Source organism: Durio zibethinus, chromosome 4, assembly GCF_047325235.1.
Source record: "Durio zibethinus cultivar Kanyao isolate XHJ-2024 chromosome 4, ASM4732523v1, whole genome shotgun sequence".
NCBI lineage: Eukaryota > Viridiplantae > Streptophyta > Magnoliopsida > Malvales > Malvaceae > Durio > Durio zibethinus.
Window position 1 is genome coordinate 12,936,517 of NC_143165.1, and position 20,019 is coordinate 12,956,535.

A 20,019-nucleotide genomic window follows, 5' to 3' on the forward strand; every position below is an offset into this window, starting at 1 on the left:
AGACCACAGTGCTGTTTGTTAGCACTTTAAAGCCTCCCTATTATGAAAAGATGATAGGGAATGCAACAAAGAATTTTGCTGACATGGTAATCTCTGGAGAAATTATTGAAAGTGCCATAAAAGATGGCAAGTTGAGAGGAGGAGAAACCAAGAAGACATCAGAAAAGAAAGAAGCTCAAGCTCAAGCTGTGAGCTTTGATAGACAACAATTCGGGGGTTATCAACCCTATCCATCCCAAGGTTACTCTCCATACTATCCTGCTGTGAATAATACCTCATCCTACCCCTACCAGCTAGCCCCACAACCATCTTATTCATCCACTTATCGCCTTAACATTCAAGCTCCTGTAAGAACCCAAATTCGTCCTACTCATCCAGCAAGTGGCTCACGAGAACAACGGACTACTCGAGAAAAACCTGTATTTGATCCAATCCCTATGACTTATACAGAGTTATATCGAGAACTTTATAATAGCCACTTGATTGCCCCCAGCCATGTGGAACCACTTAAACCACCCTATCCAAAGTGGTATGATCCTACAGCCCGTTGTGACTATCATTATGGAATTACTGGCCATTCTACTGAAAATTGCACTACTTTAAAGTATAAGGTGCAACGGTTAATCAATGATGGAATGGTAAGTTTTGATCAAGGAAAAGCAACAGCACCTAATGTTAGTGTACTGAACGAAAGTCAAGAACAGAAAGGATCCGGAGATTCACAATGAATTGAGGGGCAAGATGTCAATGGAGATAAGGCTGGTTGAAGGTTTCTTCTGTCATTTTGGGATTTCTTTTCAAACAATGTTAGATTTTTTCTGCAATATGATTTCACTTGTTATCATCTTAATAAGGGCAAGTTAATGCATTTCATTACATTTTCTCTTTCACTCGACCATTATTCCATGCCCTGTTACCTTTCATGACTTTACATTCCCATTTTCAAATTTCAAATGATGAATATTTAGACAATGGTAACAATAATTCTAGAATTTAATTTTGAGAACTCATTCACAAAGGAGATGATTTGAGCGAAAATAAAGAGGGTAAGCCATTACCAGAGATGAAAGAGATATATCTTGAAGGTGTGCAATCTTTTATACAAGTTCATGAGCTTTGTTCAATAGATGATGTTCAAGAAAGGTATTCACAATTGAGATGAAAAATGGCCATTTTTTTTTTACCATTTGAAAAACCATTTATTGCTACCCCTTTGAGCTTATCATTTTTTTTTTTGAAAGAACCCCAACCAAGGATCACCCTCTACACTGGAGGGTAAATTTTGAAAAAAAAAAAGAAAAAAAACACCACAAAAGGTCTCAAAAATGGAAAGAGAAAGAAAAGCAAAAGAAAAATAAAAGCCACACATGACTTGGGGCAAAGTAATGAGAATCCTTTGTGTGAGAAAAAAAAAAGTAGTGAAACGATGTGGGGGCAAAATGCCAAGTTGTATCAAATGATCCTTTGGTTTTGAACCTTTTTAATACATGTTTTGAGCCTATTATATCCTTTTTTTTTATGACCCTTCACCTTGGCCTACATTACAACCATGAAAAGTCCATTTGGATCAAATGTGAATACTCAACTTGAATGATCATAGGTTGAGCAAAGACATGCTCATGATGAAGCAATGGAATCATGCTACATGAAAGATATGGATGAAAAATGAGAGAAGAGAAAAAAAAAAAAAGGGGAAAAATGAGAAAATGAAAAAATAAAAAAAGAGATTCAAATTGAAAACCTGAAAGGGTGATTTTGGTACAAAAAAAAAAGATCTAGGTCAAATGGCTCACATGAATGAAAGATCAAAGACATCTGAAGAACCCTCAAAGACTGGGGCAAAGTTTGTCAAGCTCAAGTTGACTTCAACAGTAAATGGAATGAGTTTTTGAAAAAGAATCCTAGATTAATATTGAAAATTGTCTGAATATTCATCATTTGGACATACCATTCACCCCAATGACATCCAATTTATTTCCTTTCCCATTTATTTTCTACCAAAATAGATCTCCATTGATTATCTTTACCATAATTCACTTTCTGTCCTCTTATTGTTACACCCTTAGAATGAATTGAGAAAATGCTTGATTGCATTGTATTTGTCAAAATTTGAAATGATAATGAATGAATGAATATGTGCTTAAAAGAATCTTACATTCATTTGAAAAGAAATCTAAGATGATGAAGAAATGGTAGAAACCTAAAAGAGATGATGGGGCAAATCTTGAAAAGTGATGAGTTGATCGATATGACTTGCAAGATATGATTGAATGATGAAGACAATCAGTAGACAAAGTCTGCTTTGAAATGGTTGATGCTGAGACAAGGACCCAGTGATGGTGGATGAAATTTGTTTTGAAATTTGCTAGTGCTGAGAAATTCATTGAATGATGGTCAAGGGATGATCGATTGATGAAGCTTATTCCAAAGTATTGAGAAAATGAACAAGGAAAGAACGTGAGTGGAAAGGACAATTGAGAGCTACACTGGTTCGATCTTAGAAGAGCAGTGCAATTGGATCCTTGAGGAATCAAAAGGCTTGACACCCAAGAAAGAAAAGAGCTTGAGAAACTTGAGTACCATACATTGAACAGGAATTGATTGACCAACATTTGCATAGCATGCATTGAAATTCATATGCATTTGCATAGCATACACTACTTTCAGGAAAGTATAGTGTACAAATTCAAGAAGCAGGGGTGTTCCAACATCCCACATGGAAAAGACAAATATGAAAAGACTTTGCAAGTTTGAGAAGAAACTTGTCAGGTAAGTTTCTAATCCTTGAAATAGGATGTCTTTTGGTATCAGGGTTGATTTATAAGACATTTGGGTATAATCTCCTGAAATTCCTCCAAACACAACTTTCAACTCCTTCGGACATTATTGTCTAGGAGTATTTACTTTTCAAAGTTCCGTTGCCTCTGTTTAGAGGAGTAATTTACTTTTTCAAAGTCGTGGTACCTCTGTTTAGAGGAGCAATTTACTTTTTCAAAGTTGTGGTACCTCTGTTTAGGGGAGCAATTTACTTTTCAAAGTTCGTTGCCTCTGTTTAGAGGAGCAATTTAGAGGAGCAATTTACTTTCCAAAGTCGTGGTACCTCTGTTTAGAGGAGCAATTTACTTTTCCAAGTTCGTTGCCTCTGTTTAGAGGAGCAATTTACTTTTTCAAAGTCGTGGTACCTCTGTTTAGAGGAGCAATTTACTTTTCAAAGTTCGTTGCCTCTGTTTAGAGGAGCAATTTACTTTTCCAAAGTCGTGGTGCCTCTGTTTAGAGGAGCAATTTACTTTTCAAAGTCGTGGTGCCTCTGTTTAGAGGAGCAATTTACTTTGTCGTGGTGCCTCGTTTAGAGGAGCAATTTACTTTCCAAAGTCGTGGTGCCTCTGTTTAGAGGAGCAATTTACTTTCCAAAAGTCGTGGTGCCTCTGTTTAAAGGAGTAATTTACTTTTCAAAGTCGTGGTACCTCTGTTTAGAGGAGCAATTTATGTTTCTCAAAGTCGTTGAGCCTCTGTTTAGAGGAGCTTTGGAAAAAAAAAAACAACACAAGAAAAAAAACAAAAAAAACAAAAAAACAAAAAAAAACACAAAAAAACACAAAAAACAAAAAAGAAAGACAATGTTGAGTTGAGTCTTGATTGGGTGTCTACGTCTTTGCGCAATTTTTGTTTCACAGAAAATGTGCAAAGAGGGGCAGCTGTAGACACCCAATTTGGTCCAGACCCAGATCAATTGGGCTTGGTCCAAATGGGTAGGTTCAATTTTATCTTTGTCAATTTTTATTTTTATTTTTATTTTATTTTATATTTTATGTATATCCTATGTATTTTATTATTTATGTATTATTAGTAATATATATATATTTTTATTATTTTTTATCTTTTATTTTATTTATTTTTGTATTTTTATTTATCTAATTATATATCTGATATTATTTTTTTTATTATTTATCCTATAATAATTTTTTTATTTATCTTTTCTAATTATCTAGTTTTTTTTTATTTTGATTTTTGGAGGGCTGAGATTAAAGTTGAAGAATCCCACTGGGAATGGGAATTCAATCAGAAGAGTCCAGTTGGATTCAAAGATTGAATTCCCGTCCAAGGAGGAATTGGGATTGATCAGGAACTCCTGATCAATCCCTATAAAAGGGACCCTTTGGAACAGATGAAGAACACACAGAAAAACAGTGAGCAAAGCTATTGAATTGGAGAGAAAAGAGGTGTTTAGAAGAGTTTTCGAAGGCTAAAGAAGTTTGAGAAGTGTTAGGATAGCTGTAGGGATCAGAAATAATTTTTTAGAAATTTTTGCCGAAAAATTTTTTTGGAAATTTCTGGGAAATTTCCAGATTCCGACGAAAATTCCGGCGAAGTTTGAATTTTCCGGCTAACATTCCGACCAACATTGAAGTTTCCGGCGACCAACCCAGTTTCCGGTGAAGAATCCCAGAAACCGGTGATCTTCCGGCCAACTTTCGGTGACTTTCCGACGAAATTTCCAGATTCCGACGATTTTTTCTAGAATCCGGCATAAATTCCACCGGTGTTCTTCGACCTTTTAGAGAGAAGGCAGAGAAAAAGGGAAGAAGAGAGAGAGATGGGAGGAGTATTCTGTCGAAAAACAGAGGAAGGTGCCTTTTATACCCTCCCAAAATGACGTCGTTTTGGCCTTAAGTAACCCACAGGATCTGCGCGTTTTGCCGAACCCGACCCGAACCGAGCGTCGACCCGATTCTGACCCGCGCGTGCCACCCCTCCGAGCCGAGCCGAGTCGAGCTTCCAAGCCGCTCGCCCGAGCCGTTTCCCTGCCTTGAGCCGAGCCGAGCCGCGCCGATAGCCGAGCCGCTCCAGGTTTTTTTTTTTTTTTTGAATTTTTTTATTTATTTATTTGTTTATTTGTTTTATTATTCCATTTATTTTTTTTAGATTAGATTTATTTAATATTTTTTATCTTTATCTTATTTTTATTTTTGTTTTACCTTTCTTTATATTTTATTTTTATTTATTTCTTTATTTATTCTATTTTCTTTAAATAAAAATCAAAATTTCAAAAAAAAAATATTTTTAGGGAAAAGTTGAAAGTATCAATTTTCCTTAAAAATAAAATTTCAAAAAAAAGATTTTTGAGAAAAAGTTGAAAGTATCAATTTTTCTTAAAAATAAAATTTCAAAAAAAAGAGATTTTTGAGGAAAAGTTGAAAGTATCAATTTTCCTTAAAAATAAAATTTCAAAAAAAGAGATTTTTGAGGAAAAGTTGAAAGTATCAATTTTCCTTAAAAATAAAGTTTCAAAAAAAATATTTTTGAGGAAAAGTTGAAAGTATCAATTTTCCTTAAAAATAAAACTTCAAAAAAGGATTTTTGGGGAAAAGTTGAAAGTATCAATTTTCCCTGAATAAGAAAAATCCTTCTTTTCTTCTATTCTGATTTTGATTTTTCTCTAAATAATCCGACGACGGAGCCTCTGCAAGTGAAACAGTAGTTTTTCTTGCATACTCTTGAGGTGAGGAAATTTTCTCAATTTTCTGCTAAAAGTATTAGAGTCAATTGAGAATAATTTCCAATAATTAATTACTTGGTAAAATTTTAAGGCTTTTGGATAACACAAATTTAAGCTGGTACCATCTTTTGATGGGTGTTGTGAGGGTGCTATAACCTTCTTCACACGTAACCGAACTCCCGAACCCTGTTCTGGTTAGTAGACTTGAACCTATTCTTTTAGGGACCCTTAAACTTAGGTGTTCCCTGAAAGGACAGATTCTTTAGGTGGCCAATCGCACCTAGACAAAAAAGATTGGTGGCGACTCTCTAAAAGTCAATGTCTAGCGATAGATCCCCGGATCTAGACGTTACGACATCCTATATAACAGAACTTCCTACCATTACATAACCACGTCGAACATAGTTGTGCAGCATAACATGGACAAGCATAATGACCTTTTGTACTCTAACCAGATAAATTTGCATAAGCTAAAAATTCGTTGATAGTCCATAATAAAGCAGCATACATATTGAAGTTCTCTGCTAACCACGTCGAACATATTTGTGCAGCATAACATGGACAAGCATAATGACCTTTTGTACTATAACCAGATAAATTTGCATAAGCTAAAAAATCGTTGATAGTCCATAATAAAGCAGCACACATATTGAAGTTCTCTACTTTTGATGCGTCATGGGTCTCAACTTCTTCCCATAATTGCTTTAACTTTTTAATAAAAGGTTGTAAGTAAATGTCTCTGTCATTACCCGGATCTTTTTTCCCGAGAATTATCATAAACAATATAAATGACTATTGCTTCATAGCAATCCATGGTTGCAAATTGTAAAGAATCAATACAACTGGCCAAGTACTATATGAAGTACTCATCATTTTGAACGAGTTAAATCCATTAGATGCCAGTCCAAGCATAACATTTTGATGATCAGATGCAAAGTCTAGAAACTTAGAATGAAATGACTTTCATGTCAAAGAATCTGCAGGATGCCTTAATGATCCATCATTCGTCCATTTCTCATGATGCCACCTCATTAAATATGTAATTTTGGAAGACATGTAGAGTCGTTGAAGTTTTGGTATTAATGAAAAATAGCGTAAAACCTTAACAAGATTCTTTTTGATACATACCTCATCATCATCATCATTCAACCTTTCATCAAGGTTTTTGTCGACCCAACAAGAAATACCATACAAATGATAAGATTCTTGATTTTTTTCATCCCCTCAATACAACATGCAATTATTGGGACAATAATGAATTTTCTTATATCCGAGACCTAAATCCTTGATCATCTTTTTTGATTTCTTACAAGATTCAGAGATTTTTGTAAAAAAAATATTTCTTTCATAAACTGTAATAATAAAGTCAGAGAGTTTTCCGTCCATCCACATAAGCATTTCAATTGAAAAAGACGAACACAAAAAGATAACCTTGAATGCTTCGATCCCTCGAAAAGTTCTTCATTCATCTCTTCAAGCAACCTATAAAACTTTAATGCTTTTCTTCTAGGTTATTGGTCACGTACACCTATCTCAGGTTCACCAAATTCATGCATTTCAACATTGGTTTGATTAAATCCTTCATTTTGGGGAGAAATATTATGAAAATTTTGGTTATGAATGTTAAAAGCATCTTGCAACATACCTTTAATGTTATCTGCTATAAAAGGATTATGTTGGTGATGGAGAGCCTTTGATGTTAAAGGAACTATAGTGGAAGACCTTGACGGTACAGACTCTCCATGAAAATATCAATTAACATATCCCGATAGAAATCCAATACAAATTAAATGCTCATAAACAAATTGACGCATTTACCACTCGATATTAGCACATTTCACACATTGGCATATTTTCATATTATCTTCACATGTATTCTCAAATGCAAAATTAAGAAAATTTTTCACTCCATCTATGTACTTTTGACTTAATCTTGACTTTTGCATCCAACTCTTATCCATTTATTAGATGCTATATTATCAGACCAAATGTATATAAATAATTAATATGAAAACGAACATGTACAATACTTAAGTTTACTATGTTTTAAACAAAAGATAATAACAAGACCAATACTTACATAAAACGAGAACTCCTTATTATGAAGTAATTTATCAGCTATCAAAAATTATGATTATTAAAACTTTATTGTTAACGTAGACAGTACCCAAGAGTATTTGTAGTTGAGGTTGATATAAGGTGAAATAAGGTGGGTTTTGGAAAAAAAAAATTTCACCAAAAAGAAAATCACAAATTACAAAAGCCGAAAAAATAGTCGAATGAAGTAAAAGCTAAAGTCAATAAGTAATGAATAGTCAAAATAGGATTCTAAAAGACAATGCTCAAATACTAAAAGTGAAAGAAAAAAGAAAGTAAATTATACCGCGTCTGAAAAGAGAAATAGTATAATAATGAAAATGAAGCTTGAAGTTATTTGATTATTAAAATTATTTGATATTATTTGATTATTAAAATTATTTTTAATCTTTTTAAAAATGAAAACCTTAAATGTCACAAAATGAAACATACCTAATCACATATATGAGCAAGATCAGATAAAAAAATTATAATTACATGATTATTAAAATGTGATACCCCATCTATAAATTATAAATATATTACTCAATTCAAAGCAAAAAAGTCAGCTTATTAACTAATCCCTAAAAAAATTAAAAACTTTCCATGTTTCACTGACTTTGTGTAAACAAGTATAAAACAAGTTTTAGTTAAAAAAATATATAAAGATAAGAGGAAAGGTCCATTTAAGTATTATATTTGTCATGAATAATGTTTAAAAAATTGTTAAAATAAATAAATAAATTATGAATATAATAAAATTTATTTATATTCGATTTGTTTGCACCTAAAGAATATTCGATAAATAGTTCGTGAATAAATTTAACTTTTATTCGTTATATTTATTTATTAAATTTAATAAATAATTATAAATTTTATTTCAAGATTTGTTTATTGAATGAAAAGATCATAAATATATGATGATATTTAAGAAAGGTAATATCTAATTAATACATTGTATTTTCTAAAATTTAATGAAGTAGTGCATTAAATGCAAAATTTTTTTCTTAAATAATATTTTTTATCAATCAATATCTATAAATATCCATTAATTAGAGTCAATACTATATTCTTTTGTTTTTTGTTGTTTATTTCTTTAAAATTTGAAAACCCAACATGATTATTAATATCTTATTTTATATTTATTTGCTAAGTTTTTAATTTTAAAATGTTGACATTAAAAGAAATAAATTCATTTAATAATTTATTCACCTAATTAATTCCTAACTCCCAATCTGACCCTCCAACAAACATACCCGACATTTGTAAATGCACTTCTTTTCCATTTGTATTTTACCGACTACGTAAATTTATTTATCCCAATTAATGAACTTCAAAAAAATAATAATAATAATAATATGACGAAAGTACCTTTAATATTGCTCCTAATTAGAAAGCTTTTACCTTAGAGGCAAAAGAAAACTCGATAATTTTACGCATAACAAGATAATATGATAAAAATAATAAAAAATATAAAAATAATATTATTTAAAATTTTATACAAATAAAAAAATTATATTTTGTATATAATATATTTACGTAAATGATAACATAATAATTTTTATATTTTATAAAATTATATTTTAAATTTAATATATCAACATAAACTGTTGCATAAATTTTTATATTTCATATATATTCAACAAAAAATAAATACAATAAAATAAATGCAATATCAAGTTTAGATAAAAATATCTTCGAAACTGTAACTGAATGGCATGAATGCTACCGTCACGTCAGCAACGGATGCCAAATAGAAATTAATTACAATTTAGACAAAGATTTCAAATCCGACTCGTGTTTAAGTTCGACGAGAATGTAGCCATTTTGCATGTCCAAAATTTAAAAAAAAAAAAAAGAAAAAAGAAAAAGAAAAATATTTTTATAAAATGGGAAAACCAAGGCGAAAGATTTAATTCCTCGAGATTTTTTTTGTTTCCTTTTTTTTGGCGACGGCAAAAGATAGATTACTTCACTGCCACAGTCGACGGCCTAACTGTAAGGCGACGCATGGCGATCTTCGACCGGCAACAGCGGAGCTCCGAGAGGAAGGTGTTTAGCCTTTTTCACTTTTGGCAAACTTCCGCCACGACGAACAACTCTTCCTCTTCTTCTTCCACTCAAAACCTCAACCACAATGGCAACCGCTATACGGATACGGTTACCGCCAAGCGCTTCAAAACCGTCTCTTTTATAGCCAGATCGCTTCTCCCTCCTCGCCGCCGGCTTCGCCTTGATCCTACTAATAACCTCTACTTCCCTTGTAGGAGCCCACTTTGCTTAGCTGTTCACTTCGTCGCTTTGTTTAAGCTAAATTTCTATGATCTTTTAATTTTTCACTTTTTTTTTAATTATAGATGAGCCTGGAACTCAGACGAGAAGTGCGATCAGGTTGAAGAACACTAGTAAATCTCACGTAGCTTTCAAGGTAAAATTAAATTACTAATTTTTTTATTTACTTCTCTGGTTTCTTACGTCAAAATTTACTGTAATTTCCGCATTTTTCATTTGAAATTATGATTTTTCAATGAATTAATATTAATATTCGCGACAGTTATAACGGTTATTTTCTTAAATATAATATTAATTTTTATAATTAAAATAGCATAATATTTGATAATTTTATTGAATTATCTAGCTGTCTTACTGTCTTTAATTAATTAATTGATTGATTTTTGTTATTATTAATACTAATATTCGCGACAGTTATAACGGTTATTTTTAAAAATATAATATTAAATTTTACAATTTTAATAGCATAATATTGATAATTTTGTTGAATTATCTCGTTGTTTTACTTTCTTTAATTAATTAATTGATTGATTTTTGTGTATTATTAATACTAATATTCGCGGCAGTTATAACAGTTATTTTCTGGAATATAATAGTAATTTTTACAATTAAAATAGCATAATATTCGATAATTTTATTGAATTATCTAGTTGTTTTACTTTCTTTAATTAATTGATTGATTGATTTTTGTGTATTATTTATAGTTCCAAACTACTGCACCCAAGAGTTGTTTTATGCGTCCACCTGGTGGCATTTTGGCGCCAGGGGAAAGCATTATCGCGACTGGTAATAAAATCTTTCACCATGATTTGGTTATATTTTGTTGCAATGATTTTGTTTGTGTAATGTTTTTGTTTTGATTTGTTGTGTACAGTGTTTAAATTTGTGGAGCGTCCGGAGAATGATGAGGTGCAGGTGGATTTAAAGAGTAAAGTTAAATTTAAGATAATGAGTTTGAAGGTGACAGATGGGGTGGATTACTTGCCTGAGCTTGTAAGTCAGTAATGTTCTGGCTTGTTATATATTTGCTGTTTTCGAACAATGGAGATCCATCTTTGCATTTCGTTAGCATGAATGAATGAATTCTACCGGAAATTTTCCTCATATTTGAAATCTTGAAGTGGAAGTACTTGTTGTGTTGGTACTGTAGTTGGTTGTTCAAAGTTGGTTAAAGTGGGATTTGGTTTAAAGGCTTTTTAGTTGTTTGGAAAATTGCTCTAGTTTTGTGTGACGATCCAACATGCGCGATGAAGTGTAGTTAGGAAACACATCTTTAATGAGTTCGCATTCATTATGAGTGCCATAGTCATGTTACACCTTCTTTTTGTAAGGCCTGCATGATATGTATTTATTCACAAACTGCAATAGGATACTGTGGGTTTTGGTAGTGTTTAATTCAATAGGTGGTTATAGGATAGAGTTCATTCATGTGAAGTGCTAAACAAATTTAATTCTTCTGGTTTTGTCTGCAATCAATGTTTCACTATCATCGATAGGATGCCAGGCCAGCGGGTGTGGGCATGTACGACAGATCCTTTAAAGCATAAGATTTTCCTCAGACTACTTAAAGTTTCCCAATATTTCTTTTTATTTAATACCTAATGTGCTTGTTGGTTATGTGTTATTCCCTGCTAAACTTAAGATGCTGGTGCTAACACAAGAATTTTTATTATGCCTTCTTGTGTACAGTTTGATGAACAAAGGGATCAAGTGACTGTAGAAAGAATTTTGCGGGTTGTGTTTCTAGATGTGGAGCGGCCTAGCCCTGTAAGTAGAAGTGAATTGTTTTAGTAGCGTTTTGCTTTCTGCACTACAGAGCTCTTTTGGTTTACTTCTTGAATGCTTAATAATGCTATTCTTCTTGTATCTTAAGGCATTGGAGAAACTTAAACGTCAGTTGGCTGAGGCTGAGGCTGCTTTCGAAGCACGCAAGAAACCTCCCCCAGACACGGGTCCCAGGGTTGTTGGAGAAGGTCTTGTGATTGATGAATGGGTAATCAACTGTTGATATCATCTCACAATAGTGATCATATTTCGATTTCTTCGCTCATATTATACTTACGTTGGATAATTTCTGTCTACTTTCAGAAAGAGCGAAGGGAGAAATACCTGGCACGTCAGCAAGTTGAAGCGGTAGATTCAACATGAAGTCTTGTTTGCTTTGACTGTATGTGATTTTGTCTTCTTTGGTGGAAAAGGATGCATCCTTTGACCCCCTATGTAAGTGAGGGAACGCGAAGGGATGACTGACAGCCCCGTTCCTGTAGGACAATGTCAAGGTACCTGACTCTTGTGCTAAAGCCATCCCACTTGTAGATAAAGGGTTTTGTTTTCTCATGAAACTAAATGCAAGGCACAATGCATTATCATATTTGGTTAACTTTTTCGAGGCCGGATTGCTTGTATATGTCACAGGTGTTTAGCCTCGTTTTTCTGATGCAATATTGCCTTTTTTTTCTGATGCAATATTTGATTAAAGTTATATCCATTGTGTTCTCTAAGATTGTACCATTCCCTGTGACTGTATTTGGACAAGCATGAATTTTGCTCTGTTTTCAAGTGATTTATGTATTTTATTCTGGTTTTTTTTAATGATCACCTGTTCTTTACCATAAAAGAGAAATTGTCTTAAATACTTGTATGACATTATGACGATGGTTACCACTAGTATTTTCCGGCGGCCTCATGTAATGATCAGGCAATTCCTCTCTTGCTCATTCATGTTATTATCTTTTGCCGGTTGTCGGGAACAGGCAAGCCCGTTCTCTTAGAATCCTGGCTGACTTTTGAACTTCAATGATGATTCCTGCTTGTAGTTCCTCTTTAAGAGTTCAAATTTCAGTATTTGAAATCCCTTTTCTTACCTTCAAGCTGTAATTTTCTTTATTTCAAAAAGAGTTAATTACCCTTTTGGTACTTAACTGTGAAAAAAATGTACAAATTGGTGCCTAAAGAAATAAAATATATAATTTACACCGTGAATTTTCATAAAATGTATAATTAGCATATTAAACTTTCAAATTATGTATCTTGTTAACTCAAATTTTAATCTCATTGATCATGTCAATATACATATATGTAGTGTTTTGATAAATATTATCAAATTATTTATTAACTATATATACTATAAATACTTTTTTTAATAAAAAGGATCTAGAAAATATTTTTTTACCTGAATCTTAAAATTATTTAGGGGATTGATCAATTATTATTTGTTACAAGGTATCAGCATGATATTTTTACAAAATATTTAACATTTTTATTTAACAAATAACATAATATAACAAAATTATACTAGTTAAATACTATGTAAATAAGTTAAATTAACAGTATTAACATTTGGACTAAAATGATGTATTATTTAAAAGTTTAAGGTGTAAATTAAAATTTTATTTCTTTAAATATCAATTTTTTTTTTTTTCAAAATCTAAGTACCAAAAATTTAATTAACTATTAAAAAAATTCATTAACATTCTTCTTGAGTCTTTAAACATAATATTTGGACTTTATTAATAATTAGTAACAGCCCATAACTTAAGTATTGATTAAGAAAATTTTAAATGAGACCTGTTAAATGGTTGGAATTTCAAAGTGAAAAGATAAAAATGATGGTATGGTATGATTGTCAATAATTATGTGGTTTGTTGGTTTCAATGATTAAGGTTTATTTTGCTTTTTATTTCAATAATTAGAGATCAATTGAAATTATTTGGGCTATTATTAACTTTCTTTTACTTAATTGAAAAGAATAAACTTTCATTCCCTCAAAAGTTATGAAAACATAAAGAACAATTTTATGAATGTTTCAATCCAAAACCTGTCATACTCTAATATCAAAAGAGTTACTATTGTACAATACATGTAGAAGTTTATAAAATTTAGGGTTTGATTTTTGCATAAAGTTTTTCAAAATTAAAATATTGAAAGCATTACTAATAAATGGTTAGTTTGATTGGTAAAAATTATTTTTTTCGATGTAAAAATTTTAAATTGAAATTCAATCAATAATTATTTATTAAAATTATTTTAAATGCATAATTTTTTTATCATTTAATTTTAATTTATTAGATACGATATTTTTTATTTTAACTTAAAGTTTAAATAATTTATTTACTTAAGATTTTAAAGTAAAAAAAATAAAAATCTTAAAAGCATCATGATGATGAAAATTACATCTTTAAAATCATCCAAAAAAGATTAAATCCAAATAAAATTAAAAAAAAAAAGGGTTTAAAAACGATTTACAATTTCTTACATAATCTAAAACCCAAATTGTTGAAAGTTTGACAATCTTATTTTATTAAATGAACCATGGTTAAGTCTTATCCGTTTGGTGAAGAAACTCATATTGGATGCCTCTAAGGTAAATATTCTATGCAAGATTTGGGCAATAGTAAATAATGATTAATTCCAAAGGGAGTTAATCATAGGGACATGTTTCTGGAACACTGCTAAAGTAAAAGCTCGAAAAAGAGACAAAAACAAGGTTGTTGTTCTGATCCATGTTCACTTCATCGCTACAATTCCTTACTCAAGTAGCCTTGTTGACGTCAGTTTGAAGGTAAAATGGATTAATGATGTCATCGTCAAGGTAAAACCATTTTAATCCTAGACATATTTTAAGAATATATTATAATATATAAATAAAATTTAAAATTTAAAATTTATGAAATATTTTTTATGAGATAAAGTTATAAAATTTTTTAATCAAAATAAATAATATTTTACAAATTAAATATTAATCTCTACCTCTAATCTCTAAAATTTGAAAAAAAAATTTCTTCCTTAAGATTGATTACCTAACAAAGTTTGGAATTTTTTAATATATTTTTATATTTTTAAAGTTGTTTCAAATTTTGTATTGATTTAATTCAATTTGGAAAGATATTTTTAAAGGTGTCATTTTCGGTTTGATGCACTCAATATTTTATTTTTTAAAAAAATTTAATTAAACGCATTTGATTTCTTGATTAAATATTAATTTAAATAATATGATATGAGATGTAATTCTTAAAAATTATAAATTTATTATTAAATAAATTAAGTAGATACGTTTAGGTTAAAAGTAAAGTAAGAATTAAAAAATAGAAGATATTGTCTCGTGACTAAGATTGCAATGAAAAGAAGTGTGCAAAATATCATGATAAGATTTTGGTTAACTGTGTTAATCATTGCGGTTTTACCTCTATAAAAAAAACTATTGTTCGTGGGAAATATTTGAAGTTGTGAATGATATATTAATATTTATAAATTATTTAAATTTAATTTAAATAAAATTTGAATTGGATTTAATTATTATTGAATTGAGTTTAAATTTAAATAATTTAATTTATCAATTAAATTAAATTTAAATATTTTTAATATTTGATTCGAGTAACTCATAAATTTAATTGAATATTTATATTTTAATATATTTTAATATTTTAATTAATAAAATATTTTAAAATCGAGTTTGTATTTAAACTTAAATATAAATAATTAAATTTTTATTAAATATGAGAATTAAATTTATTTTTATATGTTAATCGAATTTAATCGAGTAAACTCGAATAGTTTGATTTTTATATCGATCGAGGTCAAGTTAAAAATATAAAATTCGATTGAATTTGAACTAAATTTAAAATTTAAAATTTAAAATTAAATTTAAATTTAAAATTAATATTTTATCAATTTAAACTTAATCGATTACACATAAAAATAACTATTTGAATTATAGAGTTATTGGTGATTGATAGGTACTTATCCAAATGTCCAGGGGAATATAGACCTCTTACCCCTAGGAAATTCATCTCATTGGACGTATTGAAGTAAATTTTGAAGGTTTTTTTTTTTTTTTTAAAGGAGTTCATAAGATAAAAAAAGTTATAAATATTAAAATTTAAAATTAAATTTATTAAATATTAATTGAATTAAATTTTAGATTTAATTTTGAAAATGTTATCTTGATGGAAAAGTTATATCCAAACACTAATAGCCTTTCTTTCCCAACGAAAGAGTTGCTTATTCTTTTACAATGGTTTTTATATATTTTATATGTCAACTTACAATCTTATTTAGATTTAATAATTTAAAATATGATAAAATAATATAATATAAAATAATACAAATAAAAATTATAAAAATGATACGATTTAAAATTTTAATAATAATTATATATGGATTCAATAAAATCATAAAAATACATTTTATATTTTTGATATGAATTATGAAATATAATTTTTACATAAAATATAATATAAATATATAAATTTTAATATTTTATATAACATGAATACACAAATCATCCAATTGATTATTAACCGCAAAGTCATGCTTGGCTAAACACAATGTTTTAATTCTACTCAGAGTTTCCTTCTGATTCTATTCTTTGAAGTCTGAAATGATAGCTATAAAGGAGGTATCCTGTGTATAAATGTTACAAATTTACCTTTAAACATATCAATGCGAAGGCCTTTTTTTTTTTTTTTAGTTATGTCTTTTTTATATTTAATAAATATTTTTTAATATTTTAAATTTTTGGGCCCCTTTAATTTGCCACATATCAAATCTTTTTTTACTTTTTTTTTTAATTTTCCTATTTTTTTGACTTTTTTATATTTTATTTTTACATTTTTTACACTTTTTTCTTTATGGAGCTAAATTTTTAAAAATATATTTAGTTTTAGACGTATATAAGTATTATATTAATAAAGTATTTTTTTACTTAATTTAAAAAAATTTTATTTTAATCTCAATATGAGATATAAATGTAGCACCTTCCATTAACTTTTTTTTATTCATTTTTTATTTTTTTCACCATTTTGACATTTTCTCACTTTTTTTTCCTTTTTTTATGTTTATTTTTTAGATTAGTTTTATGAGAAAAAAGGGTTAATTTATCTACATTTCATGAAAACTTGTTTTTTCTTTCCTTTTATCTCTTTTTAATTTGATAAAATTTTCATAAAAATGCAATGAATATATATGGCAAAATAAAAAAATTTTTTGACTTATGGCTAGATCAAACAATTCTAAACACAATACGAAAATAATACAAAAAAAATATAAAAGTGGCACATTAACATTTTTGCAAAAAATATATAAGGATTTAACATAAACCAAAAAATATATTTCATATTTTTTATGTTTATATAAATTATGATACATAATTTTTATATAAAATAAAATAAAATACATTAATTTATAGTACTTTACACTACATAAATATACAAATTATCAAATTTACTCATGGTAATGCGCCGGCACCTTTCTAGTAATGTATTATTGTTATAATGGGAGCTGCAATTATACTCAAAGATCATAAGATTGAATCTGAACCATCTCCTCTCGAGTCAAAGTTGGCAGCAATTGGCTCCTCTATGAAACAAGTGAACCACATTTCAGGTATATTTTATGGATTAAAGAAGTTCATCAGAGCTGGATATCAGCCGCACAAAGCGTGGAGACAGGAGAAGGGGTTGTAAATGCTGGAATTTGAACCCGGACGTTCTGATACCACTTCTTTAGTGTGACTGTTGAACCGAGTTAAACCTCAGGTTCAATTAATTTAATCCTGTGAATATGGAAAGTATGGACTCAACAAGTTCAATCCAGTGAAATATTTTCTGGCGAATTATAGATTGCAAATCATTGCTCCAGCCTTCACTAGTTCATTTATGACAGTGAACATAGGTAAATTATAAAAGGATCAAGTATTGGCAAAGGATATAAGAAAATCATATAAAGAATGAAAATGTCTCTCCATATCCTAAAACAAAAATCCTGGAAATAACAAAGGAAAACAAAAAGAAAAGAAATCAATACCTAAGCAGAACACATACTGTACATAATTGCCTAAAAATTGTAGCCAGAACACTATACTTCATTGATTCAACATTTTCATATATCATCTGGCAGTTGAAAGTTCTGTGAACCGAAAATTTGGTGGGAGGAGTTTTGAACAAAGACGGCAACAGCACATTTGTTGCTGTTGAAACTATCCCATAGAGTGAAAGTAACAGTTCCTGAGACTGTCTTCTTGGCAGATATGTCTTTGACAGTGCAGAGCTTTTCAAGCTTCCTGACCACAAAATCATTGGATAGGACTTTGTCTTTGTTCTCTCCTGTAGGGCAGTCATTCACCAATCCGTTCTCATATAACGCCACCATAACATCGACACCATTGTTGTCTACCTTGGACCTCAAAGCTCCAGTTAGGGTCACTTGCAAGGACTCTGATGTAGGCCTTTGGAAATTTGCCTGTTCAGACAAAATTTGCACGATTATCACTTTCCTGACTAGCATTTTTGCTCACTCTAAGAAAAGAAAGAGTTGGTGAATTCATTACATGTGAATTTATGTTAGGTTAGACCTATGGTTTTTGACTAATAGCTGCCTTGATCTTGCACTTCAACAACATTGGCAGAAGGAAAATGGAAATCTTCTACCACAATTGCCATATCTTGAAGGTGATTTATGCACTCAGCAAAGAAGATGAATGGTTACCAATGAATTGTTAGTTCAATGATAGTGGAGTCCGCTCCAAGGCTGAGGTTCTCGAGTTGTAACCCAAAAGACTAAACCAAATAGTTTTACTCTTTGGTTTCTTGGTTTCTTACCAAAGTTTCAAGATTCAAGTCCATGAGTTAATTGTTTCGTTGAATAGATTACCCATTTCCTAAAATTCTACATTTCTTAATTTCTTTCCACAATTACTTTCTGGGATCTCCAGACCAGAATTAGCAAAAACTTCACAGATTGTAGCAAAGAGCTAGATCTGAAATTTATCAATAAAAGCATAGAATAATAATACAATTCTCCATACAAAGGAAGATGAAGACAAAGACAAGATAAAAAGTACAAACTAATACAAACCTGGAATGTTGGAGGAGGGAACCTGGGGGCACTAGCAATGGTGGATAGCAAAGCATCTTCATCATTAGCCACACACTGAGCCCTGCCTTGAACCACAACCTGTGGTGTAAAAATAGTGTCAAGCTTCAAGGCCTCTACATAAGCCTTTTGTCTCACAGTCCATTGGCTTGAGCCATAAGGGTCTTTCCACCCCATGTAATCCCAGTAATCAACATGATAAGCCAACACAATCACCGGTGCATCGAGCTGAAAGTCCCCTCTCCCTAGCCTGGACAACAGCAGCTCAGCCGCCGGTGATGTGAAACATCCCTGTGAAGAAAACAACTCCACCAGGATTGGCCCTTCAACTGATGATGCTGATGCTTCTACTGTTCCATTGGTTTTTCCACTTGCATGAACTTCATTTCTTGATGAAGATGAACCCCGGCCACAACAGGCGAAGAGACGACGCGCCATGTTAACCTGGTGATCGTCTCTCTCTCAGCCCTCAGGGGTGGCCTAATGGTGGTCTATCAGCTCACAGGAAGGGAGAGAGATCGATCAGAATGTGTATATATTTGTACATATGTGATAGATGAATGTTACAGTAATATTTAGTAAATAAACAGAAATGAAAGAAAAGTTCTGTGGGGAACAAATCTGTTTTTATTACGGTAACTTGAAAGAGTGGTAGGGAGGGAAATGTGGTGAGGAAGATGCTAAAGAAGGATTGGAGGGTTTTGAATAATTTAATACTTTTCTTAATATTGTTTCCTATTTTTGATGTTTTTTTTTTCTCTTACGTCGGTGAAGACAGGTGGAGGAATCTTATCGGACACCGTTGCGTTACCGACACGAATGTGTCGGTGACACGTTGTCTTCTGTCAGGGTTTAGTTGGATGTCAGTGGGGGATTGAGTAACACCACCAACAGGGCTCTAACAGCACATTTTTGGCCTTAGAGAGAGTGGTTGACAAGGAATCTTAACCAAAAAGAAATGAGGAAAACATTTTCAGGAGAACAACCTTATAACACATTTTTGGTGGGAGACAGTGCAAAAGCCTTAACTTTTAGGTTGAGTTTCCTGTCATTGTGTTTGATTCTACCGTTCTAACACAACAGCTGTTGTATAATGGTAGGTACTTATGTCATGGACCGAAGGAAAAATCTTGAATCTCACATCGAACATAATAAAAAGGTTATTAGAGTATAAAAAGGTTCACATCATTTCCGTCTTGTGAAGCACTTTTTGTAGGATAAAACCGTGAGGTCAGAGGTCAGAGTGGACAATAGCTCACAAAGGTGTGAACCGTGGTAGTTAG

The 20,019-nt window shown here is 30.8% G+C and overlaps 2 protein-coding genes across 2 annotated transcripts; one reads left to right on the top strand and one right to left on the bottom strand.

The window, feature by feature from the left end:
* Positions 1-9,406: 9,406 nt before the first annotated feature.
* On the top strand, positions 9,407-12,234 carry LOC111287758 (vesicle-associated protein 4-1-like). Its single transcript, XM_022878439.2, has 7 exons — positions 9,407-9,836; positions 9,931-10,001; positions 10,570-10,651; positions 10,740-10,858; positions 11,555-11,632; positions 11,739-11,858; positions 11,954-12,234. Exons 1-7 carry the CDS (start codon positions 9,584-9,586, stop codon positions 12,011-12,013), a joined length of 783 nt encoding a protein of 260 aa, XP_022734174.1. The 5' UTR covers positions 9,407-9,583; the 3' UTR covers positions 12,014-12,234.
* A 5,299-nt stretch (positions 12,235-17,533) lies between these two features.
* LOC111287902 (uncharacterized) lies at positions 17,534-19,431 on the bottom strand. The gene is made up of 2 exons (XM_022878589.2): positions 18,719-19,431; positions 17,534-18,103 (listed from the first exon to the last, which is right to left on the bottom strand). The coding sequence occupies exons 1-2, from the start codon at positions 19,172-19,174 to the stop codon at positions 17,744-17,746; spliced, it is 816 nt and encodes a 271-aa protein (XP_022734324.1). The 5' UTR covers positions 19,175-19,431; the 3' UTR covers positions 17,534-17,743.
* Between the last annotated feature and the right edge of the window lie 588 nt (positions 19,432-20,019).